The 26,577-nt window shown below is 52.7% G+C and overlaps 11 protein-coding genes across 11 annotated transcripts; 6 read left to right on the top strand and 5 right to left on the bottom strand.

Moving 5' to 3' along the window:
- Positions 1–619: 619 nt before the first annotated feature.
- Positions 620–1,798, top strand: J4E79_000954 (uncharacterized protein; the record flags this gene model as incomplete). The annotated part of the gene is made up of 1 exon (XM_049349865.1): positions 620–1,798. The coding sequence occupies one exon, from the start codon at positions 620–622 to the stop codon at positions 1,796–1,798; it is 1,179 nt and encodes a 392-aa protein (XP_049215024.1).
- Positions 1,799–2,585: 787 nt separating this feature from the next.
- J4E79_000953 (uncharacterized protein) lies at positions 2,586–3,800 on the top strand (the record flags this gene model as incomplete). The annotated part of the gene is made up of 4 exons (XM_049349864.1): positions 2,586–2,683; positions 2,742–2,764; positions 2,815–3,527; positions 3,579–3,800. 4 exons carry the CDS (start codon positions 2,586–2,588, stop codon positions 3,798–3,800), a joined length of 1,056 nt encoding a protein of 351 aa, XP_049215023.1.
- A 155-nt stretch (positions 3,801–3,955) lies between these two features.
- J4E79_000952 (uncharacterized protein) lies at positions 3,956–5,677 on the bottom strand (the record flags this gene model as incomplete). Its single annotated transcript, XM_049349863.1, has 1 exon — positions 3,956–5,677. One exon carries the CDS (start codon positions 5,675–5,677, stop codon positions 3,956–3,958), a length of 1,722 nt encoding a protein of 573 aa, XP_049215022.1.
- A 626-nt stretch (positions 5,678–6,303) lies between these two features.
- Positions 6,304–8,058, bottom strand: J4E79_000951 (uncharacterized protein; the record flags this gene model as incomplete). Its single annotated transcript, XM_049349862.1, has 1 exon — positions 6,304–8,058. The coding sequence occupies one exon, from the start codon at positions 8,056–8,058 to the stop codon at positions 6,304–6,306; it is 1,755 nt and encodes a 584-aa protein (XP_049215021.1).
- Positions 8,059–8,274: 216 nt separating this feature from the next.
- J4E79_000950 (uncharacterized protein) lies at positions 8,275–9,196 on the top strand (the record flags this gene model as incomplete). Its single annotated transcript, XM_049349861.1, has 3 exons — positions 8,275–8,680; positions 8,734–8,984; positions 9,035–9,196. 3 exons carry the CDS (start codon positions 8,275–8,277, stop codon positions 9,194–9,196), a joined length of 819 nt encoding a protein of 272 aa, XP_049215020.1.
- Positions 9,197–9,657: 461 nt separating this feature from the next.
- J4E79_000949 (uncharacterized protein) lies at positions 9,658–11,193 on the bottom strand (the record flags this gene model as incomplete). Its single annotated transcript, XM_049349860.1, has 2 exons — positions 9,658–10,840; positions 10,895–11,193. The coding sequence occupies 2 exons, from the start codon at positions 11,191–11,193 to the stop codon at positions 9,658–9,660; spliced, it is 1,482 nt and encodes a 493-aa protein (XP_049215019.1).
- A 1,384-nt stretch (positions 11,194–12,577) lies between these two features.
- Positions 12,578–14,423, bottom strand: J4E79_000948 (uncharacterized protein; the record flags this gene model as incomplete). Its single annotated transcript, XM_049349859.1, has 2 exons — positions 12,578–13,903; positions 13,959–14,423. The coding sequence occupies 2 exons, from the start codon at positions 14,421–14,423 to the stop codon at positions 12,578–12,580; spliced, it is 1,791 nt and encodes a 596-aa protein (XP_049215018.1).
- Positions 14,424–15,058: 635 nt separating this feature from the next.
- Positions 15,059–16,826, top strand: J4E79_000947 (uncharacterized protein; the record flags this gene model as incomplete). The annotated part of the gene is made up of 8 exons (XM_049349858.1): positions 15,059–15,193; positions 15,248–15,300; positions 15,350–15,385; positions 15,441–15,561; positions 15,889–15,975; positions 16,024–16,104; positions 16,155–16,223; positions 16,272–16,826. 8 exons carry the CDS (start codon positions 15,059–15,061, stop codon positions 16,824–16,826), a joined length of 1,137 nt encoding a protein of 378 aa, XP_049215017.1.
- Positions 16,827–17,242: 416 nt separating this feature from the next.
- Positions 17,243–18,715, top strand: J4E79_000946 (uncharacterized protein; the record flags this gene model as incomplete). The annotated part of the gene is made up of 1 exon (XM_049349857.1): positions 17,243–18,715. The coding sequence occupies one exon, from the start codon at positions 17,243–17,245 to the stop codon at positions 18,713–18,715; it is 1,473 nt and encodes a 490-aa protein (XP_049215016.1).
- A 446-nt stretch (positions 18,716–19,161) lies between these two features.
- Positions 19,162–20,403, top strand: J4E79_000945 (uncharacterized protein; the record flags this gene model as incomplete). Its single annotated transcript, XM_049349856.1, has 1 exon — positions 19,162–20,403. One exon carries the CDS (start codon positions 19,162–19,164, stop codon positions 20,401–20,403), a length of 1,242 nt encoding a protein of 413 aa, XP_049215015.1.
- Positions 20,404–20,720: 317 nt separating this feature from the next.
- Positions 20,721–26,048, bottom strand: J4E79_000944 (uncharacterized protein; the record flags this gene model as incomplete). The annotated part of the gene is made up of 10 exons (XM_049349855.1): positions 20,721–20,926; positions 20,980–21,466; positions 21,512–21,924; positions 21,973–22,070; positions 22,118–23,081; positions 24,080–24,270; positions 24,332–24,357; positions 24,422–25,035; positions 25,097–25,540; positions 25,610–26,048. 10 exons carry the CDS (start codon positions 26,046–26,048, stop codon positions 20,721–20,723), a joined length of 3,882 nt encoding a protein of 1,293 aa, XP_049215014.1.
- Between the last annotated feature and the right edge of the window lie 529 nt (positions 26,049–26,577).

Below are 26,577 nucleotides of genomic sequence, written 5' to 3'. Positions count from 1 at the left end.
CATAGCAGGGAATATGCAGTGTCCAGTCTGTCACATCTCAGCAATAACCTTCCTTCGTGGCAATTGTGCTGTAGCCGACAATCGTAGCCCTTGACAATGAGCAACGACATAGAAGCATCTCCGCACAAAACACGGATCAGTGAAGATGCCAATTCGCTCAAATCATCGGCCCACGTGGGTAGAGAGGAACTTGCGGATATCGTCCCACCCCACGAGACGTACGAAGGCCGGCATCGCTTCGACCCCCAGGCGAGCTGGACGATTGAGGAAGAACGGCGTGTGGTGCGGAAGACAGACCTCCGGCTACTGACATGGCTCTGTCTCATGATGTTCGGGCTGCAGGAAAGTTCATACATCGTGCTAGCCGATCAGCAATACTGACTATCACAGCTCGATCGAGGAAATATATCGAATGCGCTCGCAGACAATCTTTTGGAGGACCTCGGGTTGACTTCTGACGACTATAACAACGGAACAACGATACAGTTGGTATGCTTTCTGGCTGCTGAATTTCCAGTGCAGTTGTGAGTATCACCGATTCTCTTATTGAAATCTTTCTCTGACCGTGTTCTTTTACAGTCTCACCAAACGCTATGGCTTCAAGTATATCCTCCCAACCATGATGCTTGCCTGGGGAACTGCATCTTGGGGCCAGGCGTGGATGCACGACCGAACTTCGTTTTACTTGGGCCGCGCAGCCATCGGACTTTGCGAAGGTGGTTTCATCCCCGGTGTGATTTTGTTTGCGACCTATTTCTACAAGTCCAAGGAGCTTTCTCTACGCCTGGCAGCCTTCTGGTCGACACTCAACATCGCACGTGTCATCTCGGCCTTGCTCGCGGCGGGGATTCTGGAGATGCGCGGTGTTGGTGGAAAGCCAGGTTGGTTCTGGTTATTTCTCCTCGAAGGGCTTTTGACGGTCGTCATCGCCATTCTCTCGTACTTGTATTTGCCCACCGCGCCGACATCCACCAAGAATGTGCTTTGGCGTCAAGGTTGGTACACTGAGCGGGAAGAAGTCATCATGGTCAACCGTATACTCCGAGACGACCCAGCCAAAGGCCTTACTGCTCTCAAAGAGCCAGCAACATTCAAAGACATCCGCGCGGCCTGGTCAGATTCCTCCATGTGGGGTCTATACTTCATCGGTCTTGTCGCTTACATCCCTGCTTCGCCGGTGCAAGGATACCTCACTCTCACGCTCAAACGCCTCGGCTTCAGCACCTTCAACAGTAACATGTTGACGATTCCGTCTGCGGCTCTCCAGGTCGTCACTATGCTAGCACTGGCATACTCAAGCGATTACTTCAACGAACGTACTTTCCACTGCATATTCGGCGAGTTCTGGATCATGCCGCTTCTCATCGCGTTGTTGACACTGCCCGATGGGGGCCGTGAATGGGGCCGCTTTTCCCTAATCACGCTGATCTCCGGATACCCATATTTCCATCCCTTGGTCTCCTCTTGGATATCCGAGAACACTTTTGACGTTAAGAAACGTGCAATTACGGCCGCAACGTACAATGTCATTGTGCAAATTGGATCTCTGATCAGTTCACAAATCTACCGCAAGTACGATGGCCCGTACTACAAGCAGGGAAACTCTGTTCTTGTGGCTATATGCGCACTGAGTGTCATTACTTTCCTTGTGCAACGGCAGACTTTGGTCCGTCTCAACAAAAGGAAACAGATACAGTGGGAACAGATGACTTCGGAAGAGAAGGCTCTGTACCAAGCAGACATCATCTCCCGAGAGAAAGATGGCAACAAGCGGTTAGACTTCAGGTTCACACTCTGATCTCGTTGGGAAACGATAGCCGGTGAAATCCACAGACAGTCAATGTCAACATGCATAGCCGCATGCAGACTGTGGTCCTTGCAGCATCACATGGTCTTTTCAATGTATCCGACTACCAACCAATGCCTCCTTGCCTTTCAATTGCACCGAACTATGTGCGACCCGTCATTGAGATCAACCCGAGGTCGCATTCCAAGTCCCAATCCCAAAGCTTTGATACCCAGTACCATTTTCAAAGAGATATTATCGGAGATTGTGTCACTTATACTTCCAATACGCTTTGAACTATCCTTTTTGTATTTTTCCTACGCAACATTGCGGATGATCGTGCGTCGACTGCGCGTATGGTGAGTATGCGTCTCTGCGTCGGCTGCAGAGAGCCGCCTTGTTCAACGAAGACGTCTCTAGCCTGATCCACTTTCCCTGCCGCGCCCCACAACTACCCAGAACCATTGCATGTCGTGATTGCGGGGATCAATGACGACCTCGGGAATCTCCACGATGTTGCGAGTCATTCCGAAACCCTGGATACCAAGGCCGCAGCAGCACAGCGCACAACTCGCTGCAACTGCCCAACTGAGGTTTTCCGTCCGATGCGGCAGGCTACATCGCCGGCATCGCCCTTCATGGAGGACTCGCCGCTTTGAGCGTAGTCAGCAGAATCGTTGAAGGCTTTGGTAGGACTTATGACTGGAAATGGCGGTTGTACTCGAGGCATCACTTTGTTCCAGCGTCAATAGGAAATCAATTTGTTGTTCAATCACCAAATCGCTCATACGAACGCAAGATGGCTTGGGAAGAACCTCGCAAAACGGGCATGCAGTACCGCCGCCTAGGTAACTCAGGCTTGCACGTATCTGCGCTGGGTCTAGGAGGATGGCTCACGTATGTTCACTCGTCTTCTTCCATGGATACACTCAGGAATATACTCATCAGATTGCAGTTTTGGAGGCCACGTCGAAAATGGTACATTGTGCCTATACGCTCATCAGCCACTCCACTAACGTCATTATCAGAACTTACATTCTCCATCATGAAGACAGCCTACGATAATGGGATCACATTCTTCGACACGGCTGAGTCTTACGCCGCAGGCCAGTCCGAGATCATCATGGGCCAGGCCATCAAGAAATTTGCGTGGAACCGCAACGACATTGTAATATCCACAAAACTCAACTGGGGCGGCGCAAATGGCGAAGTGCTTGTCAACAACCACGGTCTCTCGCGCAAACACATCATTGAGGGTCTTCGCGCATCTCTCAAACGCATGGATCTGGAGTATATCGATATAGTGTATGCGCACCGTCCGGATCGCCTCACACCCATGGAAGAAACAGTTCGCGCATTCAACCATGTCATCGAGCAGAAGGGTTGGGCTTTGTACTGGGGCACGTCAGAATGGTCTGCAGACGAGATTGCCGAGGCTTGCGGGATAGCGAAGCAGTTAGGTCTCATCGCACCAGTAGTGGAGCAGCCGCAGTACAACCTGCTCGAGAGGAAGAAGGTGGAGAGCGAGTTCCAGCGCCTCTATACGCGGTTCGGGATCGGGTTGACTACGTTTTCGCCGCTCAAGTTTGGGCTGCTTAGCGGAAAGTACAATGATAGTCCGGATGCGCCGCCAGCAGGATCGAGGTTCGCTGAAGGAAAAGATGGTTTTGTGAGTGGAATGCGCGACCGATATGGAAATGATGAGTGGAGTGGTATGATCGGCGCAGCGAGGAAATTGAAGGTAAACCAAGTCCCCATGCCTCCTTGATGGCATCTAGCTAACTGTGAGCAGCCAATCGCGGATAAGCTGGGTGTCAGCCAGTCGCAGTTGTCGCTTGCGTGGTGCTTGAAGAATCCGCATGTCTCCGCGGTGATCACTGGCGCATCAAGGCCAGAGCAGGTGGTGGACAACTGTGCAGCCTTGAAAATTATAGACAAGCTTACGCCAGATGTCATGGCTGAAATCGACGCTGTGGTGGGAAGCGTTCAGCTAGATCCTGCTCGACAAGATTAAAAACACTCGTTAGCTTTTGAATCAAAATCGACCTCCTTCAACAGTGATGTGAAAGTGAAAATCTCGGCTGATAATGTCCGTATTCTCATCTGAACGCCTGGAATGCTACTAGATCCGCACGCTATGCAATAACAATTATGGTTCTTCCTACACTCCTAACGTTTCTTGTGTTGATCATTCTTGATTTCCTTCTCTTGTGGCAAAATCTCGTGGACCTTCATATCTAATCCCACCCAGAACTTCCTGCCTCGCCACTCTACTGTAACACCTCCCCAGAAGGCGGTGACCCAGACTGGTAATGCAAAAATCTCGCGGCCGAGCCACGCAAATAAGAAGTCTATGAAGTTTCTCCTCGCGCCATCAAGTAGACTAGGTTCGCCTGGTGTCTTGTTGCCAAGCAGAGGTTCTAGAACTTCGGTTCGGTGGTATGCAGAGGCTGATCGTTGAGGCAAGATAAAGTCAGGGGTGTCGGAGTCGATCTCGACGGTCTTTGCGCAGTGCAGGAGCAGATACTGGACATAGTCTACAAGGCACCATGCGGATAGGTGTAGAAGCCAGATCAGGAAGAAGGAGGTCCATGTTGGGCTGATGCCGATTCTGTTAAAGAAGGGTAGTGTCGTTAGAGCACAGGCGCCGTACAGTCCACAAACGATACTTTCTGTACCTGGCTCCACAAACGTCGCCAAAGTCACCGTGAACTTCCGTACTCGTAGCCATCGAATGCGACGTTGCAGATAAGCCATAACAGACGTATGGCTGATTGGCTGAAAGCAAAAGTCACCGAAGAGCATTGCATGCTTGCCCCAAGCCTCCTTTGCCGTTCCTGGCTCGGGTTTGTAGCCCCGTTCCTCAAAAGCTTGAGGTTGCTTCCACAACACATCACCAATGAGATGATCCTCGCAGATGTTGTCGGAGAAGAAGTCGATGCCGGGAGCGCGGTCTGGATTCGATGAGGTGACGTAGTTGAGGTGGGAACGACGGAACATGGTACTCTTGCCCATGATGCAAGGTGCCACAGCGACTGTGTTGATGGCTTGGTAGAACTTAGCATGGGCAGAAGACATAAAAGCTTCGTCGAGACGTCCTCCGCCGCGCTGCAGCAGCTTCCTGATGGTGCTGCTGGAGTGATTGCGCGGATCGGAAGACGTGCTTGCCGCAATGCTAGTCGACTCAGCTATAGCTTGAGGCTTGCCTCCGAGCAATTCTTTCCTGTCCTGAAGCGAGAGACCTTGCGAGTCGAGATCTACCGTAAGAGGCGTCTGGTGAACGAACTTGTACTTTGTCTTCTTGTTGCCATGCTTGTCCTTTCCAAATCCACATAGCAGGTCCACCAATCGCCCGCAAACGCCCTTGCCGACCCAGACGTTGCAGTCAAGTACCCATACGATGTCACCCTTGGCCTCCCTATAGGCGCGACTCATGTTCCTGATCTTCGGATTGGGCCCCAGCGCGTTGTTATCTTTCAGTAGCAGCGGATCCTCCTCTTCGACCAAGATCTGTACATCGGCATCCGGGAAGTCTTTGCACAGGTGCTCGAGGATCGGGAAGGCAGGATCGGAACGCTCGGGAATGCAGAACACGGTGTTCAATTTGTCTTTGGGATACGTCTGGCAGAGGGTGGCTGCAAGACACTCGTACAATCGCGGATCGAGGCCTTTGACCGGCCGTATAACGGTGACTTGAGGGACTTCGTGCTCTTCCAACGTCGTTACGCATGTTGCCTGCTGGGGTCTCCTCCAATAGTAGCGGAATAGTTGGACGAAGCCGATGGCACAGACACTCCAAACTATCACCCACCAAATCAAGCAGCCGGTCGCAATAATGGTGCGCGACATGGAGACATCTTGTCCCGTCGCGAGGTTGGGCGCGCGAAGCATACGCGACAGTGTGGTAGGGTCGGAATGAGGGTGGGGTGTTGGCGAATCTCGCAGCGCGGAGGTTGCGGAGAACCAGGAAGCCACGACCGCCAAGACGCAGCACCACTCGACGATGTTCAGGGGTATTGAATAGATGCAGTATCCACAAAGACAGGCAAAGGAGCAGACGTACTGCAGCTGTTAAAAGCGAAGCAGCTTCTTGGCCCACAATCGTTTGCACATCCGAACGGTCCGACTTCACCGCAAGGGACATCCGTGGATCGCGATCGTTTGTCGCGATCAGACTACCTGCACACCGATAAAGCAGTCCACCCAACAACGATTTCCATAGATGGCCATCTGTAAATTGATTACTCACTTTAGATTATGGACTTGTTCACTTGCCTAGCCGGCTACCTGATTACGGGAGGTTTGATCGCCCAAGACTTTACATAATCCGTAGACTTTCTTGACACTGAACATCACATAGCTTGTGCTTGAAATGAAGTCCAGAAGGACATATTAATACATTAAAACACTTCCATGTGAGTGGGGTAAAGATGTGTATCAGCCCCAAAACTTCGTTATACAAGATGAAGCCTTCTTGAAATCATGTGAAATGCCATTTACCGATTGAGCTCAGCCTTTCAAGTTTTGGGCTTCTTGCGCACCAGGCCTGCTGTCAAAGTGTTCACCCCATTTGCAGCGCTTGCATTGGTAATGGGCGTGGGTTCTATCTTTGCCTTCTTCCTGACTGTGCCTTCTCCTAGTATTTGCGCGGACTCGGCAGGCTTTTCTGCGCCAACCGCCGCTTCTGATGGGTTATCGGGTTTCCTCTTCTTTCGCACACCCATGACCATGGTAGGTGTGACGCCGTTTGTTGCATCCGAAGGTTTTACTGGAGCGACATACTCCTTTATCCCCTTGACTGTGAAGCTCCAATCGTCCATGCCCCCGAGAACAGCAATTTCCTCTTTCCACTTCCTCGTACTTCGTGCTGCTGCCTTTCGGTTTGCGAAACTCTGTTGCAAAAGGACCTCATGTGCGCGGTCATAGTTCTTAAGCGAAAAGCAGATGGTGCCACGTGAGGAAGCGGGCCATTTCCAGTATGGACTGTTCTCGGGAAGGTTCTTGGCGGAGCTCGAAGAGACGTTGGATGCCGTCGATAAGTTTGAAGAGCTGTTCTTGATCTTTGGCAGAACCAGGGGAATTGGTCCATACCTAGTTTTAGCCTCTTGTCTGCGTCGACTAGCCTTCTTCCGTTTTGGACTGGGCATATTCTCTTGCGAATCGAGCTGTGAGAACGACTGCGACGCTGATTGTTGTGAAGGCATGTCCTCATCTTCTTCGGGTATCGAAGGCTTGGGTGGTGTTATGACGACCCAGATGAAGCCTACTATACGCCCTGATGAGCACTCTTGCCTGAAAGCCATGAATTCCCAGAACTGGTCAAGTGTCTTAACGCTCTTCCAGTGCCCATTGCTTCTCGAAGGTGTGCCTCCATCTACTACCATAGCATCGGTACCCCGATCAGGAAGTTCTTCGTCCAATTCGTCAAGGAATCTGGCTTTGGGGTCGTCTGGAAAGTGTGGTACAAGGCAGCGCGGTGGAGCGGCAGGGTAGGGAGCGATCTGTAGGAGCGGGTGTGTGGTTACCCAGCGTCGAGGGGTGTTCGGGACGGGGGGTGGAGGGATGTATCGCAGCGTGTCGTATGGCTCGAAGCCCGGTATCACCAGGTAGCCTTTGGCCGTGGACTCTGATTGGACTGACGTGCTGTCCGCTTTCGAGCCGTCATCATCAACCAGCCGTTCGGCGAAGGGCTTCCGCTCTCCTTCAGCCTTGTACTCCCATATGATGGGATCGAGCACTCTGCACCACCATTTCACCAAGCCCCTGTCATCTAGCACATGCTTGTTCTTGTTCTCGATGCTTGCCGGAAACAGGTATTGATCCTGTGCCCTGGCGAACAGAGACACTACCAGCTTCTTCCCTTCTCTCTGTCGTTCTCGTGCTAGCCAGGATACAAAGGTTCCACAAATGGCTTTCAGAGGTGACGCAGATTGGGCTCGCGGTAATTGTAGTTCGGATATATAGCCTGTCGAGTCGGCTTTGGAGACGAAGATGGTCGTGAGGTTTCGCGTGGTGTAGATCAAGACTTCAATTGCCAATATAAGAAGCTCCTCGGGCAGTTCCGAGGCTGCTCCATCTTTTGGAACTATCGACGCTGCCAAGGTCTGGGATTCGCAGTATGTTCGTTCGGACTTGCCATGGGGCGGCGCGGAGAAGAGGGCGGAGGACTTGGAGGGCGGTGTTGAGTAGTGGTAGAAGGTGATGGGCACGTCTTTTGGCAGTTGTTCGGCGAGTAACTCTTTCAGCGGCCTGGAAACCCCAGCGCTCGTCATGATGACCCAAGAGAAGCGCAGCAAGGGGAAGCGTCGCGTATCGGGGGGCGCACGATGGGGAGCGGCAGGCGCGACTGGTGCTAGCGTCGTTGCGGTAAGGCGCGATCCGCGTGCCGCAACTTTTCGATGATCCGAACTGACCTCCGCCAGCAGCATCACGCCCGCCCGCCGCCAATCAAGCCTCCCACACCTCGCTCACCACTTGGAAGTGCCACAATGACTTCCAAACGACCGCTCCGATCACTCGTCTCGACCGCTTCATCATCACTCCGGCCCGCGCAAATATCCAGAACGTCCTTCGTGCGGTCCTCCGCATGCGCATTTTCGAGCACCACCCCATCGAGGTCCACGGAATATGATGCAGAAGCTACACCAGCCGTCGACAGGCCGCGATGGAAACAGACACCTCCGCGAATGATGGCGCCTCACAGGATACGGCCGAAAGCCAGAGGGGGCGTTTACCAGGTCAATGAGGACCCGAAAAAGCTGGACGATGCGTATATACGCATGTTGGGCCCTGGAGGAGACAAAATACTGGGAGAAGACGTAAAGTGGTTAGCCGTCACACACAAGAGCTTCGACCACGGAAGGAGAGGGTTCAATGACCGACTAGCATACTTGGGTATGTGTGCACATTGCAAAGGCGGACAGACGGGAGGCTAATGTAGAGGGCAGGACGGAGGATAGTCGAACTACAAACAACACAGGCGCTCATAAACTCGCCGCAGGAGAACCAATGGCCGAGAGATCCCACTGGTGTACCGATCAGCGACGAGTTCGGACGCAAACCATACCTACACCCCGCCTTGAATGGGCTGCAAGGCTTGACCGACGAGGCCGAGAGTCTGGTCCTGAGCAAGACACGGCTAGCACCGATAGCAGAGCGGTACCGTCTGGACAAGGTCACACGGTGGACACCCAAGAGGGTATGCTCGAACCTTTACAACACCCTAGTCCGCAGGCTGACGAATTACAGGCGGACAACCTTCAAGGCTCTGGTTTTGAAACCGTCCTTATGACCTCTCTATACGCCATCGTCGGAGCGGTCGCTCTCGAGCGTGGCGGCGAAGTGGCCAACAAGGTTGTGCAAGAAAAGATACTCGCACCGCTTGGCTTCAGCTTCTCGCCCGAATCATGACCTGGACGCAATTCGATTCTGTACAAAACCACTGCCAGACTTTGTACAATATTGTAAACAAGAACCTGACATGGCGAGTCGCGATTTCTAATCAAAGTACGTCTTCGCCATCACATGCTGTCTCTGAGGTTACGGTCACTTCGATATCACCACCCAGTGCGAATTGCCCGTTGTGACGTAAGTAGATGAAGGATTGTGTGAGCATGGTGACTCTCCCAATTCGCACTTCAAGCAGATGGCTTCGAGAAAAGCTCAGGTGATTAACGGTATAGCGGAACTATTCGCCCGGGCAATGGACTTATCGTCAAACGTCACGGATAATAGCAAATCTCATGCGGATGTGAAGACGAAATAACGTGAAGATTGCAAGATGCTATAAGAATCAAACGAGCCGCACACTGCTAGCCCAGGGTATAAAGATGGACACCTCCAAGAAAAAGAAAAAAACTCTCGCGACCCGCTCAAAACGTTAAGCCCGGCTTGTTCTTCCTCCAAAACATAGCTTTTGCCGCGTTTACTGTCCGTGGTGGCGGGTCAAACTTAGGCTGTGCCTCCTCAATATCCATCTGCTCCATCTTTCTTTGCGAGTTTCTTTTCAACTCCCTCTTCAAGTTGCGCTCGTCCTTCTTGCGCATCCAAGTGATCCAAATGCAGTAGCTTGCGCAGATGATGCCAATACCGCCTATTACACCACCAATTACCGCGCCGATGAGACCTTGGCTTTCCCATGCGGACTGCTTGGGGCGTTGGTAGGCTGCGGGTGTTGATTTCGGGCAAAAGGTAACAGGCATAACCATGTTGTTCTTTTGAATGGCTTCAGCGAGGAAGAAGTTATTTGTCTCGTAATCCGCCATCAAGTAGACTTGGCCAAGGAAAGCGGTCCCGAGGTAAAATGGTGTGTCGGCTGACTCTTCTCGGTCTTGAATGGGCGTGATGTTGGAAGCATTCATGAGGACTTCAGAGGGTAGCGTGACTGTAAAGCCATCTTCTAGCACTATCGAGAACGTGCCGTTGAAAGCGTTCTTCAACTTCAGAGAATTATCGCCCCATGTGTTATCCTTTTCGGCGCCCAGTCGTTTGATGAAGTTTTGGGTAATCTGATACGGTAGGGAGAACGGAAACTGTTCAGTCGTAATCTGGGCCTCGAAGTCCTCTGCCCGTGTCTTCATGTCAGTGAAGACCGTGTTATCGAACAGTGATACGTTTGCGTTATCTTCAGAGTTAGTGATGACGATATCCTTGATGCGGAGGCTCATCGGATTCGGATTGTCGATGTTCATGGCGTATTTGTGTGTCTCTCCCGTGAAGCGACCTGAGTCGTATCCCCCAAAGACATTGCTACCGTTGACTGCGCCTCCCGCACGCTTGAATCCCTGTCCAATGTAGAGCGAGTATGTTTTTCCAGCAATGATGTCTTGTGCAGCCAGGTCCCGAAGGAGAGTGGAAGATAATCCCATACCCACTCGTCCAGGTGTGATTGACCCCGACTCGGCGACTTCGATCGTACTGTTCTCTACCAATGTTTGTGATGCACCGTCCGTCTCGAAGTAATGTGTGTATAGTCGTAAGGTCTCTCGACCGAAGAATCCCGTAAAACCCTCTTGTTCATCGTCCAAGGTTTGGAAGTTGTCGTCTTTCACAAAACTATTCTACATGTCAGCTAACAAGTCAATATATCAAATCGACAGTCAACCATACCTAGTGGAGTCGCGGTCGTTGTAGAAGCCCCCTGTACTCGTGGCACATTTGTCAAGAGTTGTGTTCTTGCAGTAGTTGCTCGACGCGAAAGAGATGTGGTTCTGTTGTAGTGATGGCCAAAGACTCTGGTTCTGTGCTGGCGTTCCTAGTCCGATGAAGGATCCATATTGAAATTCTGATGAGTCGTGTACGGCACGCTTGTGGATGTCGACGTATATTGGTTTCTTGGTGCAGTTTGAAGCAATTGCAGACTGAGTGAACAGCAAAGTTGCGGAAAGGCATAGAACGAAAGACGCCATGATGGAAGATGAGAGACGCTTGAGTCCAGCAAGCTGAAGAGCGGGTAACAAGGTGTTAGATAACGCTTACAACACCAACAGGCAGGGTGAACGACGACGATGACGAAACGTCTCAAACTCGAGTTGCGGAGGTGCCAAAGGCTGAAGGATGTCTTTGTAGGCCTCCATCATCTGTACCTTGATACACTAAGATGAGCATGCGGACAGTCAGCCAGTCAGGCAAGGGACCAGCTATTCTTGCATGCGGGAATATCCACACTGCTTCTGCTGGACGCGCATGAGTGCATCCCTGGGCGCCATCTAGAGCCGCATGGGACTGAACCGCTGCCGAGAGCGCCTGCTGATGCCGTTGTGGAAGTACCACGACCTGGGGAGGTGCCCCCATGGGCGCTTTGAATAGAAACATGCGCAAGGAAGAAAGATGATCCTCCTCCGATGGTAAGCTTTACCGTCGCAGAGACACTGATGATTGGATCGTTATTGTAGGCAGTTGCACCAAGATAGCGGGCGTTTACGAGACCAGGCTGATTGGGTAGGGTTGTCTCGCGACATTCCCAAGCGCCCGCTGCACGGACCCGAGTGCAGGTGTGGATCTGACACCAGTCGCTATTCTTAACCTCCCGCTCACTACAGTCTGCAATCTCAGAGGCAGGTAGATTGCGTACCCGCTCGGTGAGATTTTGATGCGTTTAGAGAGATACCCTCGGAAATAGCCGTACAATCTTAATCCCGCAACCCCGCACGCCGTTCTCGTTGTTGCTCACGGGCTAAAGTTTGTGTACAAAGTGGATGCGTGCCAGCATAAGGTATACTTGGAAGACTGCATTGATTCCGACTCGTTTTTAGAACCAGAAGGAACAGAAAGCCTGATTGCTCTGCAACACATGCTCGCGGGATAGCATAACTCTTTGACGGCTGCGTAGTGTGTGTCAGGGCTCCCTCGCTGGGGACGAAGGGGTGTAACAAAGCGCTTGCACTTCTACGCCATGTGGAATACGCAGTGACTTCACGCATTCGTCTCAATCGCTGCACTGCTTGGTACAAGACATATAGTACATAAGATCCACTGCAGCGTGAACACGTTCTTCATTGCATGAATTCTACGACTTCCTGTAGCTCCTGGAATAAGCTCAATTCCCCACCTCCTACACAGCGTGTGAACGTGGACTGACTTCGAAAGCTAAAATATCGCTTGATGATGACTTTGGAACACCTTGAACCCCAGCCTTAACCCCGTACTCCTTCACCCGCTATGCTGAAAGACTATCCCACATATTCCACAACTACTTGGCGTCGGATTTTACCGACATGTATGAAAAGTTGATGTACATTAAGAGCAAAAAGGGAAACATCTAGCTGAACGCAACGTTGAGCATTGAGACTTTTAGGAGTTGACAAGCACCCATCGCTTCTCTTTCTCGGTAGGTCCTACCCTTGCGGCAACTACGCTCAAGGTGTTGCTGATGGCGTCCTTAGGCAGCTTTGGGAATACCTTTTTCAGCGCCTCAATCATGCCAATCTTGGTCAGATCTTTGCCCTCAATTTCGGCCTTGAAAGCTTCAAGTTGCTCGGTGGGCACCAATCGCTTAGCTTTTGCAGGCTTAGTTGGAGTTCCTCCTGTTGACTTCTGTGGGCCGTTCAATGTGTTGAGCAGACCATTCATAGAGCGTTGGACCAGAGGTACCCGCGGAGGGTTCATGGCGCTCTTAGTGTCTTTCTTCGCAGCAGCGGCGGTACTTGCAATGGTCGCAGGATCCGGTTCCCAGTATGCCGTAGAAAACGGATCGATTGAAGTCATCTGCGGATCCAGCAAAAACCCCATTGAGAACCCCTTGAAGTCGGTGCATATAGCATCTGAACCATCGTTCAACCTGGAAACCCTATCGGCATCCTCCCAGCACAAGCCGGTGCTGACAGGAACTAAATCACCACTAATGAGTCGCCGTTTGAGTTGTGGGTCTTCTTCATCGTCGAGGAAACCGTCCAAGTCGTCTTCTGCATCTTCTTCGTTGTCGTCTTCGCCGTCAGAGTCAAGGTCTTCTCCTTCCTCGGGTTCATCCCATTCTGCTTCAGAGTCGTAGTCATAATCGGTGTCCTGTCGGACCCTGGCAATGGGGTTTCGTGCGAGCCGAGAAGCTTCCGCGTCGGTATAAGGCCTGGTATAGGTGCCATAATACGGGGGACGCACATCCTTGCAGAAGTGTATGTACTTCATTGGGATCTCTCTGAGCATCTCCAACGGGCTTCTGTGGACAGTCAAATCGATGGGACGGTCCGATGAGCCATTCACACGTTCGATAACTTCGGCGATGGTCGCAGTCCGATGCGCTGGTCGAATCCGTCGCGGGAAAGAAGATACTAGGGTCTCTCGTGTGATGGTCTCGGTACCGGTACTGTTGTGCGCGATAAGGTTCTCTAGCCGTGTTCGCGCAGCCTCCAGCCGCTCCGGATCGTCGAGCAGAGGATTTATGGGAGCGAGGATCGTATGTGGAGGGAGGTTAAACGGTAGAAAGTATCGCTCGTAGTCTGACTGAGCGTTCTTGACGATGTTCTTCTGTGGGGATGGAGGGGCCAAATTAGTTTTGACTCCGGATGTGCTAGGTAAAGATGTGGACGAGGCAGTAGGGTTCTGGGATGAAGCTACCACGGCCTGTCCTGGGCTTGATCCCGCCTTTGGCTTGACGAAAAAAGCGTTGAGCTTCATTTGGGACTATCCAAAGGTTAGCACTGTTCGAGTCGTACTACAAGGACGATGGTCGACTTACTCGTGCCTTCTTTGCCTTCTCCTCCTCTACCCGTTGCTGTTCCTCCTCCTTCAGACGCTTCTTCTCATCTCGTTCCTCGTTCTTCTTGCGCTTCTCCTCTTCTCTCTGTGCCTTTTGTTCTGCCTTGACCTTCTCCTCGGCCTCCTTCTGCGCCTTCTTCTCTTCTCGCACCTTGGCCTTGGCTTCCTTTTCTAGACGCTGGGCTTCCTTCTCTTGTGAAGTCAACTTGCGCCTTTTGGCTGGTTGTGAAGGGGTTGGAGCAGAGACATTGCTGCTGTTTGGGGCGGTTGAACTCGGAGCGCTGCTCTTTAGGGGTGACGGGGTTTGAACCGAGAGAATTGAGAGGGGTGTAGAGGCTTCTGATCGAATCTGTTTTGACGGAGTTGATACGGTAGGCTCGACATCGTCGTCGTCGGTGTGTGGACGCTTTTGGGGCAGCGGCGCAATGGGTGTGGGGTCCTCCATAGTTTACGGTGGTTGCTGAAAGTGCAGCCGGTAGACTTTGCAGGTCTATCACGAGTCGATAGTGAGGGGGCCGACGCTCAATTCTGAAGAGGTTGTTGTCAGTGGACAAGCAGCGTGGTTGCGGTAGCGGACGTTGATGCGGGAGGAGACGCGAAGGTCGAAGGCGCGACGCGCAGCGCGTGGAAACCGCGAACGACTAGTGGGCTGATGTGGGCCTAGTGCGGGAAAGTGCGACTGGGGTGCAATCGCTCGAATGGCGCGTACTTTAGCGATTTCATGCTCTGATTTCCTTTTAGCGTTACGGCGAAACGAACGCGAACATCAACACGTCGAGCACCACTATCTTACTCGTGCAAGACGTGAACCAAACAGTTTTAAAGCGATTCTTGGGGCTGTCGGCTTAGTGATGAACGCGCGAATAGAACTGCCTTTGCTGGTGTATCCTGCACGTGTCGTGCCTGCCGTCTCGCGGCACTCACGCCCCGACCACGCTTTCTATGGCTGGCTTCTTGTCTGCAGCGCCCTGTGCAGACCTCTTGCTGTATCGAACTCACAGTAGTCGGCCACATACCTGCTAGCAGCTAACCCAGCATCCGCGAGGTTCCATACCATCATCCGCCACTCTGCACTTCGCCATGGACACAAGCGATTTCGATGACATGTTGTTTGGTGAACATGAGATGCAGGCCGCTCCTAATGATACGGAAGAGGAGAACTCAGAAGATGAGTTCCTGTTTGCAACTTCCCAACGGGGAAATATACCGTGGGATGTATGTAACAGCTCATCCTCAACCTCAACCAATGGCACAGCGCTGTCTGTTCAGGAAGCACCTCGGTATCACCACCAGGAGCACACTCTAGGACCCATACGCGACAGGTTCTTCAGGCGCTCTCACTCTGATCGGGTTATGACTAACCTTATGCAGAGTTTGGGTGATCGCTCGTATCGAAGCGATGATAGAGTTGATTGTGGATGCTCAGCTAGAGGATCATGAAGCGCTCACTATCACGCTGAAGTCCCGTGCGGCTCTGTCTCGCAGACGATCTGCCACAGCCGACGGCCAAGAACAGACTCCCGAACCGAAGGAACGCGATATCAATTTTCCAGGAGCAAGTGCGCAAGAGGCATGGAACTTCAGTGTGTGAACCCGATCGTTTGTACATGTTGAGTACGTTAATGGTCGTGTAGCTGTACTAGTTCGTATACTCGAGCTTGTCCATGCCGGTCTCGTCGATGGTACCGTCATGACGAAGAGGTCAACTTTGCCTTTGTATGATGACAACAAAAAGCTGACTTGAGGTAGAGACATGTATTATCGACATCCAGACTTGTTCATCAAGCAGTCGATAGTCGACCGATACGTGGATGACTTGGCTTGTACCTTCGGCATCACTAGATTACAATTGAACGTGGTGCGCTTGTCTCGGTCGTCTCTCTGGAAACACAGCTGATAGCCGATTTCAGACTGCCGCCGCGAAAGGCCTGCTGGCGGGCGGCTTTAGGTTGACTCGAAACGATGGTCATCATATCAATGGCATGAGCGAGAAAGAGGTTTGACGAGCGTGCTGGCTCAGTGATACCTTCCTAACACATCAGCAGGGGATACTCGTTCCCAGTGTCAACGATAACGACAATCTCGACTTGACAGACGTGCAATGGGTTCTCATTATCGAAAAGGAGGTATGGTCGATGCTTTGGGATCACTCATGTTACCGCTAATGCATACCTAGGCGACCTTTAGGTCATTGATGAGTTCACCACGGTGGCACACCTTGGGCTCGAGCGGAATAATACTGACTGTAAGCCTGACTGTATCTGTTGCCAATGTCACCTAATAGCCAAGACAGGCGAAAGGATATCCAGACCTCGCTTCACGGAAATTTCTGAGTCAATTAGCTGCTAAGGCCCCTCAGATCCCCATGTATGCTCTGATGGACCTTGATCCTGACGGTGTAGCCATACTATCGACGTACAAATATGGGTCTTATCGTCTTGCGCACGAAGACGTTACATCCACGGATACAGCCACACCAGGCTTGCCTAACATCCGCTGGCTCGGTGTAAAGAGTCACCACATGAGCGGGACTCCGCTAGGCGAAGTGCACACAGAGACGAGTACGAAATCTCAACTTCAAGGCCTGATGAGACTGACGGCGCGCGACCGCAACAAAGCAGCGCGAATGTTGGAGTGGAACTTGTGCGCCGAGGAGGGTCCCGAGAAGGACTGGAGGCAGGAGCTACAGAAGATGCTTATGCTTAACGTCAAGGCTGAAATACAGATACTCGACGAAATGCCAGGTGGATTGGTGTCTTGGTTAAGCGACAGGCTCGGGCAGACAACAGAACTGGTGCGCGTGCAGCGGATGGAAGGCGAAAAGCCAGACGACGGGATGCTCTTTTGAGATCTGGAGTACCGCTGGGAGGCAGATGCGCTTCCATACGCAGGGTCCACATTTGTTACCATCTAGTCGTGCAAGACAGACAGAAATCGAGCGGCAGGGATATTTGGGTTTTCGTCGGAGAGATTTTAGGGTGTCAAGCCAGTGAGACGCCTCTTAGGGGCAACAAGAATATCGCAAGTCTTGCACGGCTACAATTGGGCGTCGGATCCCAAGTGGCATGCAACTCGTTCAATATGTCGGAATTTGCGTAGGGTGAAGCGGCAATGGCCCAATGATGGAAGGCGGGTGGGACAAAATAACCCGCCAAGCTTGGCGCCAGCGCATCTCCTCGATCACGGCAGCTCACCCAACAACTCAGACGGCGTCGCATAGCGGCAATGCATTGACCTGCAGCTACGGAACCAGAACCCACAACAATGGCCGGCATGTCTAATGATCCGCGCGTTCCCTTCCAGGCGCCACGGCTCCCGCACAGCGCTGCCCCTCCGACCGACTGTGAGCAACATGGCTCAGGTACCGCCGAGTCGAGTGCAATCCCACACCCACTGACGCCTGCAACGCCTGCAACGACCACCAGACAGTCGGTACCATTGGGCGTCTTCTCGACCCTCTTGGGGAACAACACCACGTCCACCCTTAGTGCCCAGCCTATACTGTCCGACGAGCCCGTCCTCGCCCACACGCAACCACTAGATGCCCCCGAGGGCCTGTCTGACTTGACGGCGAGCTCAGGCTCGGTGCCCAGTGCGACTACTACCCTGACCAACACACTGCCGCCGACCCAGTCTGCTGCACTGCGCGCCCTGAACGCCCCCGCCTTCCATTCCTCGCCCTCCAAGAGCAAGTCTGCAAAGTCTACATCCAGTCGGACCACCGTCACCAGCCAGCCCGTGGTGGTACGCACATACTCAGGCTCGCGACACGCATCCCGCTCTGGCTCCGGCTTCAACACGCCACGCTCCTTCGCCATGAATGGGCAGACACATGCGTCGGCCCTGTCAGCCGGTCTGGCAGGCAGGAGCGAGCAGCTACCCTCCGCTGACGACTTCTCTTTTTCGGCCATCCTTCGCGCGGTGGACCCTGAGATCAGAGACGCCATCGATGCCATTGCCGAGATCTGCGCCCGAAGCAGAATGAGTCTAGCCGACGAGTACGACTCTCACCTACCCCCACAAGGCGAAATAACAAGCGGGGGGTCGGGGTGGGCTGCAAGTACAGGAGTATTGGCCAACCGAGGTCGTTTGAATAGGATCAGTCAAGGATGGACTGCCGCAGACAACACACTCATGGCAGTGCCTGAAGCGAGCAGCTCCAGCGAGCGGCTGGCGCAAGAGGGTAGGGCCGAGAGCAGTAAGAAGCGTAGTCAATCAGCATACGGAAGCTTGAAGAGCGTCATCAGTGGTGGGAGTGGTAAGCGGAAAGCCATAGATGGCGATACTTTCCGAGACCAAGAGGCTGGCAGCTCGAAACAGGTCGAAGCCCAGAACTTGGGGCCCGCCTGGGCGGTCCACGCATCCACCTCGTCTTCACACCCGGCAATCACCATTGCCGCGCCTACAGCTTCGAAACAACTATCACTCGATACATCGTCGGCAATGCAGGATGTTGGCAAGGACGCCAATGGATCATCCAACGGACGGCCTCAGACTGCAACACCACGCAGAACCCCTTCACACCAACGCGGAGCGTCTATGCGCAGTCTTCCGGCATCACGAGCACGTTCTGGTACCCTTGACTCTATAAAGGCGTGGCTACCATGGCCCCGGCCGTCAGATCTCGACCAGAACAGTCGACAGGAGCTGACAAAAGCCGAAGACCGTCTCAGAAGCATGCTGATATCATCGTCCCAAACCCTCGGGAAAGGTAAAGCAACAGTGCGCGTCATTTGAGAGTCGGATCGGTTCGCATCTCCGAAGCGTTGAATACTCCCTTTGAAATTGTTTGTTACATATCGCAGATACCCAAGGAGAAGCTGAAAGTGTACGAAAAGCGGAGTGGGGGATGCTTGTGCTTTGCGTAGGACTCTTGCTCCGAAAGACGCCATGATGAATAACGTTTTATGATAATGACTAACGACAACAAGTAAATAGCACGATGCAATAGTAGAACAATGCAAGCCTACTTACAGCCTCTGATGGCCTATCGTGGCTACCTCGTTCGGATTGGACAATCTAAGAGCTTCAACCCAACTAGCCTCTTCAAGTAACAAGTGTGCATTAAAACGTGGGGTAGCTGCTTAGCTCACTTCCATCTCCGCTCTCGTTGACGGTATCAAGCATCATGAAGTAGACATCAAGACCGCGACCTTGTTCAAACTTGAGACCGGAACAACACAATGACACCCAAAACAAGAGAGACGCGAGTCGACAGCTTCATTGACCCAGCACTCCTCCCATCACTACACAAGCCACTCACTCTCCCCGACCTATGCGATGACGTCTTACTACTCATATGCGACTTCCTGGACCACCATCACCAGCAACACGGCGAGACTCCATGGAAACAACTCTCCCTAGCAAATCGCCGTCTCCACGCCCTCCTCGTTCCACGACTATTCAAAACCCTTCGCATCACCGCGCCGCTCAAAGCCCTAGACACAGACGTCTTAACACCACACTTGCACCAAGCTCGCGCGCTCAAAATCGACATGTTTGGCAGTCTATGGTGGTGGTGTTCCGGCGCCTACGTATCCAGCAGCGACGCCCTCGATCTGTTTACCTTTATGCATTCGTTACCGCGGCTAACGCGATTGGAGGTGAGGATGATGAGCCGGAGTCTGGATGTCTTCTCCGCTGCGTTCACCGACTCTTCACTTCCATCCCGGTTCCCTGGGTTTGAGTTGAGAGGCGTGGAGACGTTGGTTGTGAATAGCAGTGCCGCGTTTCTAGTACAGCATTGTCCCAATCTGCAGACGTTGGTGGTGAAGGGGAAGGGCGATGGTGAGGATTGTGCAATGGACAAGTATACCGAGCTGAAGGATTTGTTCGAGATGATTCCGCGGTCCAGCTTGAGAAAGGAAGAGGACGACCCATATTGCCAGTATGCAGTGGGACTACGAAGTTTTGATGGAAGTGCGGCATGGTCTATGGCCGAAATTACCTTTCTCACGACGACGTTTCCGAATATTCGTCACCTTGTCTTGCGCAGCGAGTCGTACTGCTATCGATCCGATGTCGCGTCCATTATGCGCACTCTGGGCCAAGGCTTGAAACGACTCAAGAAGCTGCAAGTCAGCAAGATCGAATATCTTGATATGGGGTATCGGGCGGTGTGGAAACGAGCAGTCATGGAATGTAAGACGGAAGAAGCAAGACAGGCGTTGTGGAAAGGAAACGAGGGAAGGAGAGTTGCAGCTGAAAACAACGTTGCGAGGTTAGCATTTGGTGAGGTGGAAGCACTGGAGGAGTTATGGGTGGGTGAAAAGAGGGTTGCGAGACGACATGGTGGGAACGGGGTGTCTTGGATATGGGAGCGTAAACCGGATGACATGGTAGATGCCGCGCTGATAGGGATGAAGTGGGCGGAATATCGTAAAGAAAGGGAGGCCGTAGTTGTGTCAAGGGAGATCGGGACGTAACGGAGGAGGTGAGAAGTTGGGTGACTGCAGGTAAATTTGCATCTATAGCAATTCGTTCAGTCAAGAACAGATAATGAAACCCATGAAGATAGCGTCTAATGAATAACGTACATCATACCGAAGGGGGAGCACAGGTTGCCCGATGAATGCTAACTAGAGCCCACATACCCAAGAATAAGCCATGCTGTGAGTCCTCAGATGGGCCTCTGACGCCAAAGTTGATGCAACAGAACACAAAACAAGCCATCGTACAGGACATCACACGCAAACCACACGTGAACCCTTACATGCAAACTACACCAGGTGAGCGGCCCATTCTACCTTGCATAACCGTTACTGCTACTTGATGGCATTGGTGACGCGGAAGCTGGTTTCCAGATCCTGATTCGTTTGTCATCGCCAGCAGAAGCGAATGTAGTGGGATCCTTGGGGTGCCAGGCTACGCTATTGGCGCAGCCGTTGGAGTGTGCGTCGAGAGCTTCGATAAGGAGGCCATTGGAGCGCCATATGTATATTCGTGAATCTGAAAGCGTGTGTTAGCAAATGATCCTGCATGAAAAGACAAGACAAACATACCCTCGCTGCCGCTGACTACAAAGTTCTCATCGGCGCCGCCAAACGCTGATCGAATCATGAACTGCTTTTGAGCATGTGCCTCGAAGCGTTGTATTACATCCCCAGTGTCGATTTCCATGAGCTTGATCTGATCCGGGCTTATGCTAACGAGCATATGCCGTGAATCCTGGCTGATCGTAACACTCGTCAACTTTGTACCATCAAGCTGAAACTCGGCAATCCTCTCATAAGTGGCATAATCGAACACGACAATCGCGCTCTCTGTAATGACAACTAATCGCTGGCCATCGGATGACAATGCGAGACCGTTTACACGGAGTTTCCCATCATCGGCGAAGTTGTGCTTGAGGTTCCCGTCGAGGTCCCAAACACTACAGCCCATGTTGTCGTCCTGTGATCCAAGAATAATCCGTGTACCGGATGGATCCCAAGCCGCCGTGGTACATGGGTAGGTGAAGTCGTTGATACATTGTATGCATACCCCGGTCTGCTAGTTTTAGTCGGAGCTATCAGAGCAATCTTGCTGCCTTACCTTGACATCCCATATCCGTGCCGAATTTTCTGGTTGCGAGCAACATGTTATTATCTTTGTGTCATCAGGGCTCCAAGCAAGATGGGCGACGCCAGATTTCCTGTGTTCTGCGAGTCGATGTAACACCTTGTATGTGTTGGTTTCGTAGATGATGATTGTCTGGTCCTCGCCTGCAGATGCAAGTTTTGTGCCGTCGTTTGAGTACTGCAAGTACCAAACCTCACCCGTGTGGTGTTTCAAATCAAGAACAGCCTTTGTTGGGAAGTCATCCCTCTCGCAGTTGTGGTCGAGATAGAGAGACGGTGACGCGGCGGTGTTGTGGTATAGGCAATTTGCGATCCAGCTATCTTTTACTTCATCTAGCAGTACTGCTAACCTGTGTTCCGGGATCATAATGCTCGGCGAAATTGATTCTACAGGATGTCAGTATGAATCGCCATAGTCTGGGACTTGGTGCTTACTGGAAAGATCAGAAAGCAGATGCATCCGTGAGTCACCGCGAGCGCCGTCCCATTGAGCTTGATTTCTGAGGTCTTCGGCAGATTGGCACATCATAAGCCTACGAAGCGTTAGCTGGATAACGTCTGATGGCAGGATGATACTTACGCCGAAAGCGCGTGTAACCTTCCCACATCGCGATGAAGCGGCGTCAACTCTTGCCGAAGTACCGCAAGTGCCTTGCTCAGATCTCTCCGTTCAAGCAACTCGAGGTACTTTTGCTGCTTCAGACAGAATAGCATCACCTCGCGGTTTGCGCCCTCGGCTAGAGTCAAGCCTGTAGAACGCTGCGAGCTGGGCTGAGATGTCGACTTTCCCCAGGGCCTTCCGTAGGGAGCGTCTAGACCAACACCACCACCGGTGTGGTGTGTATTTGACCCAAACAGCAGCTCTTCGGCTTCCTCCCAATCACCGTTCAGTACCGAAGTTCGGAATGCCGCAACTGTGGGCCCTTCGAGCTGGAAGCCGCTCTCCTTGCATAGTGCGCCCGCAGCACTGTGGTAGCCCAAGTCGGTCAGACTCTGTACCAGTATCCGCGTCACTTCTTCCCTGTCATGGCCAAAGAAAGTTGCAGGCACTGATCCCCCGTTCGCTACCGGACCTCCATTCGTATAGGAGCCATTGCTCTCGTTCCTCCCGTGTGTGCTTCCATTCGCGCCCTTGGCCAGGGGCGACCTGTGCCCCGACGACTGTGACGATCCGTTTGCGAAGTTGCGCGAGGGCGATTGTGAGGATTTGGAGGTGTCGTTATCAAGGCGCATCTTCCCTTCCTGTCTGCGCCTGCGCTTCGAGATGTGGCGGGATAAGCTGCCCCGGGTGCCGCTGGTGAGGGGCTCGTCTTCGGCGTCGTCGCTCGCAGAGAAGCTGTGCCTGCGCTTTCCGGCTGTAGTCTGGTCGGATGACAGGATAGCGGCAGCGGGTGCGTGGTTGGAGGCTCGGGCGGCGGGTGCGGGCTGGTTGGAGGGGGCAGAGATGACTGGGGAAGAAGAAGCGGGGGACGTCGGGGTGGATGGGTGGTCGGAGGCGGCTGGGGAGGGAGGGTTTGGGGCGATTTCGTCTGCCAGGACGAACGCTGGGTCTGGTTACCCGCAGATGACGCGGGTATGGGTTGGTGGCAGCGCCGTGCCTGAAGGGGTGCTAGCTTGGGGATTAGGGAGAGAGCATAGGCAGCTCCGAGGCGAGGCGCTGTGCTGGAGTGCGCGTGGAGTCGGCGTAGTAGACGGTGGAGAGGTGGGCAAGCTTGCGGAGGTGCGCTCGGAGGTTTGGAGCAGCTGGCGATGTCACGAGCCGAGCAATGACGATGCCGTCGTCGGGGCCGGGCACCTTTGATGCTATCACAAACGCTCGAGCTGCGCCAAACAGGGGAAGTCCGATAGTCGTCGTGTGCACGCTGTGGGAGCTTCTAGTGGTCGTCTTGGTGGTTGTTGGCAGTTTGAGGTCCGTAGCTGGGGACCTAGGTGCAACCGGATGCGTTAAGCTCATGTGCCAAGTGGCAGCCACGATGTGCGAGAGATGGCCCAAAGCAGCGCAAGTATTACACCACAGGAAGCATTCAAGGGAGAAACGTCCACTCTCTGAGTCATTCAGTCAGTTCAAACGGCATCGTCACAACATGTTGCGTGGAATGGTCCCAGGCAGGCATGCGCACCAAGATGCTCGGGTGGATCCGCATTGTCACAAGGGACCTAATCGCGCGATAAGAAAGGGAGCTAACGCCCGCACCATGGCCGGCACGACTCACAAGGACACCCAAGTGCTCGTCTTTGCTGCATTCGCGTCGACTGTGGCCGTAGACGCGTCATGCCTCGCTCCAGGCTGCCTTCCGGCCATTACAGACAAGGGCTACACGTCATGTGGAACAGGGTACGCGATGTCATGCGGATCCATCAACCAACATCACACGTTCTTCAAAAACCACAGATTGTTCAAATATGACATGATTTACATGATCATAATTCTGATTCCAACTTCACAGTAGCACTGTTACTACCCCATTCCTCTTCTACACCCTCATCGTCGCGTTCCCGCCCGCTTCATGCTCCTTGAACCAGTTGAGGAACTGGAACAAACTCGCCTTGGGTGTCCTCTCAAGACTCGTGTAGTTCACGTACTGCACTCCGAACCGGACCGATGTACCAAGCGCCCACTCGAAGTTGTCTAGAATGGACCACCCCCATGCTCCAGTCACATTGACGCCGTCCACATGAATCGCCAGCAAAATGTTGTCTAGATATTGCTGGAAGTAGTCCGCTCTCTTCAAACTAAATGTAGGTGTACGAAGTCAGCGTAGGTCTCACATGCAGTTCGCACAGAAACACTTACTCCCAAAGCGCAGAATTCAGGTTTTCCTGAAGAGGTAAAGGTATGAAGTCAGTATATGTCTCACATGCACTTCGTACAGTCAGAACTTACCCATTGCCCTTCGAAAGGCTCTGCAAACCCGAATTCGCTCACAACAATGTCCGGGATCGATGGGAAGAGGACCTGAGTAATGTGCTTGAGGTAGCGGCGCACGCCGGCAGGTGCAGAGTAGAACCACGACATGGCCGGGTCGGCGGCAGGACCGATAGGGAAGCCATTAGGAGCCACACTTGCTGAACCAGCACAGTCAGGGAAAGAGGGATGTGACCGGTTGCTCGTGCACGACTCCAGCCCGCCATCAACCTCAAAAGCTAAGAAGCTGGAGTAGGGATCGATGGCGTAGAAGTCGCACGATCCTTTGATCATGTCCTTTTCCTCTTGTGTGAACTCGGGCAAGAGGTCGCCAAGTGTGTCTTTGAGCGATTGCGGGTAGTCACCGTCAGTCCATGGTCCACCGAACCAGCCGATGCTAAAGTCAAAGTTCCGCTGGCGTGCAACTTCGTCTTCTGGTTTTGTGCTGTTGGCCTCGTAGTAGTTACCGCTGTTCTTGAAGGTCATGCGGCCGCGTCCTTTGAATTCTTCATGGTACCATTTGGACACCTTTGCGTGCGCTAGCAGTGTATGGTGGCCACAAAGAAAGCGGGCTTCATTGCCGCCTGTGACGCCTGAGCCGTGGTATACAAAGTCAGTGTATGTCTCATATGTAGTTCGTATGAAGAGACTTACCATTTGGCGCTGGGTAGTATTCACCTGCCGGATACCCGGCGTATTGCCAATTGCAGTATTGGGGCTCATTGATCGTAAACCACTCGTCAACGTAGGCATCATACCGTGTAATGACGAACTTGGCGTAGTTGAAGAAGTCATCCACGACGCGGCGGTCAGTCCAGGCACCGTACTCGTTGAATATGGCGAGAGGAGTGTCCCAGTGGAAGAGCGTTACCGCTGGATGAATGCCATTCTCGTGCATGGTTCTGATCACGTCGTCGTAGTGCGCAATGGCCTCTTCATTAACCGGACCATGTCCAAAGGGGAAGAAGCGCGGCCATGAAAAGCTAGGGCTGAAGGCTTTGACTCCTAGACTTGCTAGTCTGGCGAAATCCTGCTTATAAAGATAGTAATGCTGATCCACGATATCGCCAGTCGTATTGTCGGCCACGTAATTAGGAACTGCAGAATACAGGTACGAAGTCAGCTTATCATGATGTCTCACATGCACATCGTGTAGACAGAACTTACCCCGGTGTGCCAACAAATCCCAAATACTGGGTCCTCTGCCTTCATCCTTAACCGCGCCTTCGATCTGATACGCGGAAGAACTAAAGCCCCATTGGAAGTTCTCGGGGAGCTTCAAGCCCTGTACTTCGGGATATCCGCTTCCTACAAGAGCGTGATAGTATTGAGGATCTGGCTGCGGATATGCGGTTGGCTCTGCTGTTGGTTCAACGGTAGTCGTGATGGGTCCTGTAGCGATAGGCCCCACCATGTCCCAGAGCGAGGCGAGTGCATTGGGTCCGAAATCAGTGCGGGTATAGGCTGTGGGCTGTGCGGAGGCGTTGAAGCTTGAGGTACTGTAGCCTGAAGGCAAGACATAAGAGATAGTAGCTGTCCCGTTGCTCTGGGCAGTGGCAGGAGCGGCGAAGACAAGAAGGCTCAAGACCGACAGTAATTGATCCATCTTGAAGAGTCAAGGTGGAATAGCACGAGATGTTGCGCCACTATGAACGGATCCAGAGACTATTTAAATAAGTACCTATGTACCTCTACTAGATCTATCCGCATCATACCGGGTGGTTTCATTGTGCTCCCCGCTGACGGAAACCTTTGATCGATGGAGATTACCCGGAAATTTTGAGCTCGGCGTGCATGGTACCCCTCAAGAAAGTGCTCAAAATCATCTTTGTGCACCCGATATAGTGGATTACAAAAGGCTACAAAGGCAATCGTTGGTCAATCCCAAGGAGCTAATGTAAGCTCCAAGCTTCGTTGCGGTATCGAATGCTCGAGCGTGAGGATTTGCACCAAGACTGCAAACGTCATCAACGGACAGGCCAGCGGAACTGGCGGAGTGAATTTCCGTGCCGAATGAGGAATAGATCGAAGCTGCTGCTGATTGATTGGTGGAGGCAAAGCTTCTCGAAGCCATGCACGGAGCTATTGCGGGGAAGCAACAACCATCTTGACTGATTGTTGAGCTTCCAAAAGAC

The sequence above is a fragment of the Alternaria viburni genome (assembly GCF_023758015.1).
Source record: "Alternaria viburni strain BMP 2772 chromosome Unknown scaffold_2, whole genome shotgun sequence".
Taxonomy (NCBI): Eukaryota; Fungi; Ascomycota; class Dothideomycetes; order Pleosporales; family Pleosporaceae; genus Alternaria; species Alternaria viburni.
Note: the sequence above shows the minus strand (reverse complement) of the source record. Positions and strands in the feature narration are given on the sequence as shown.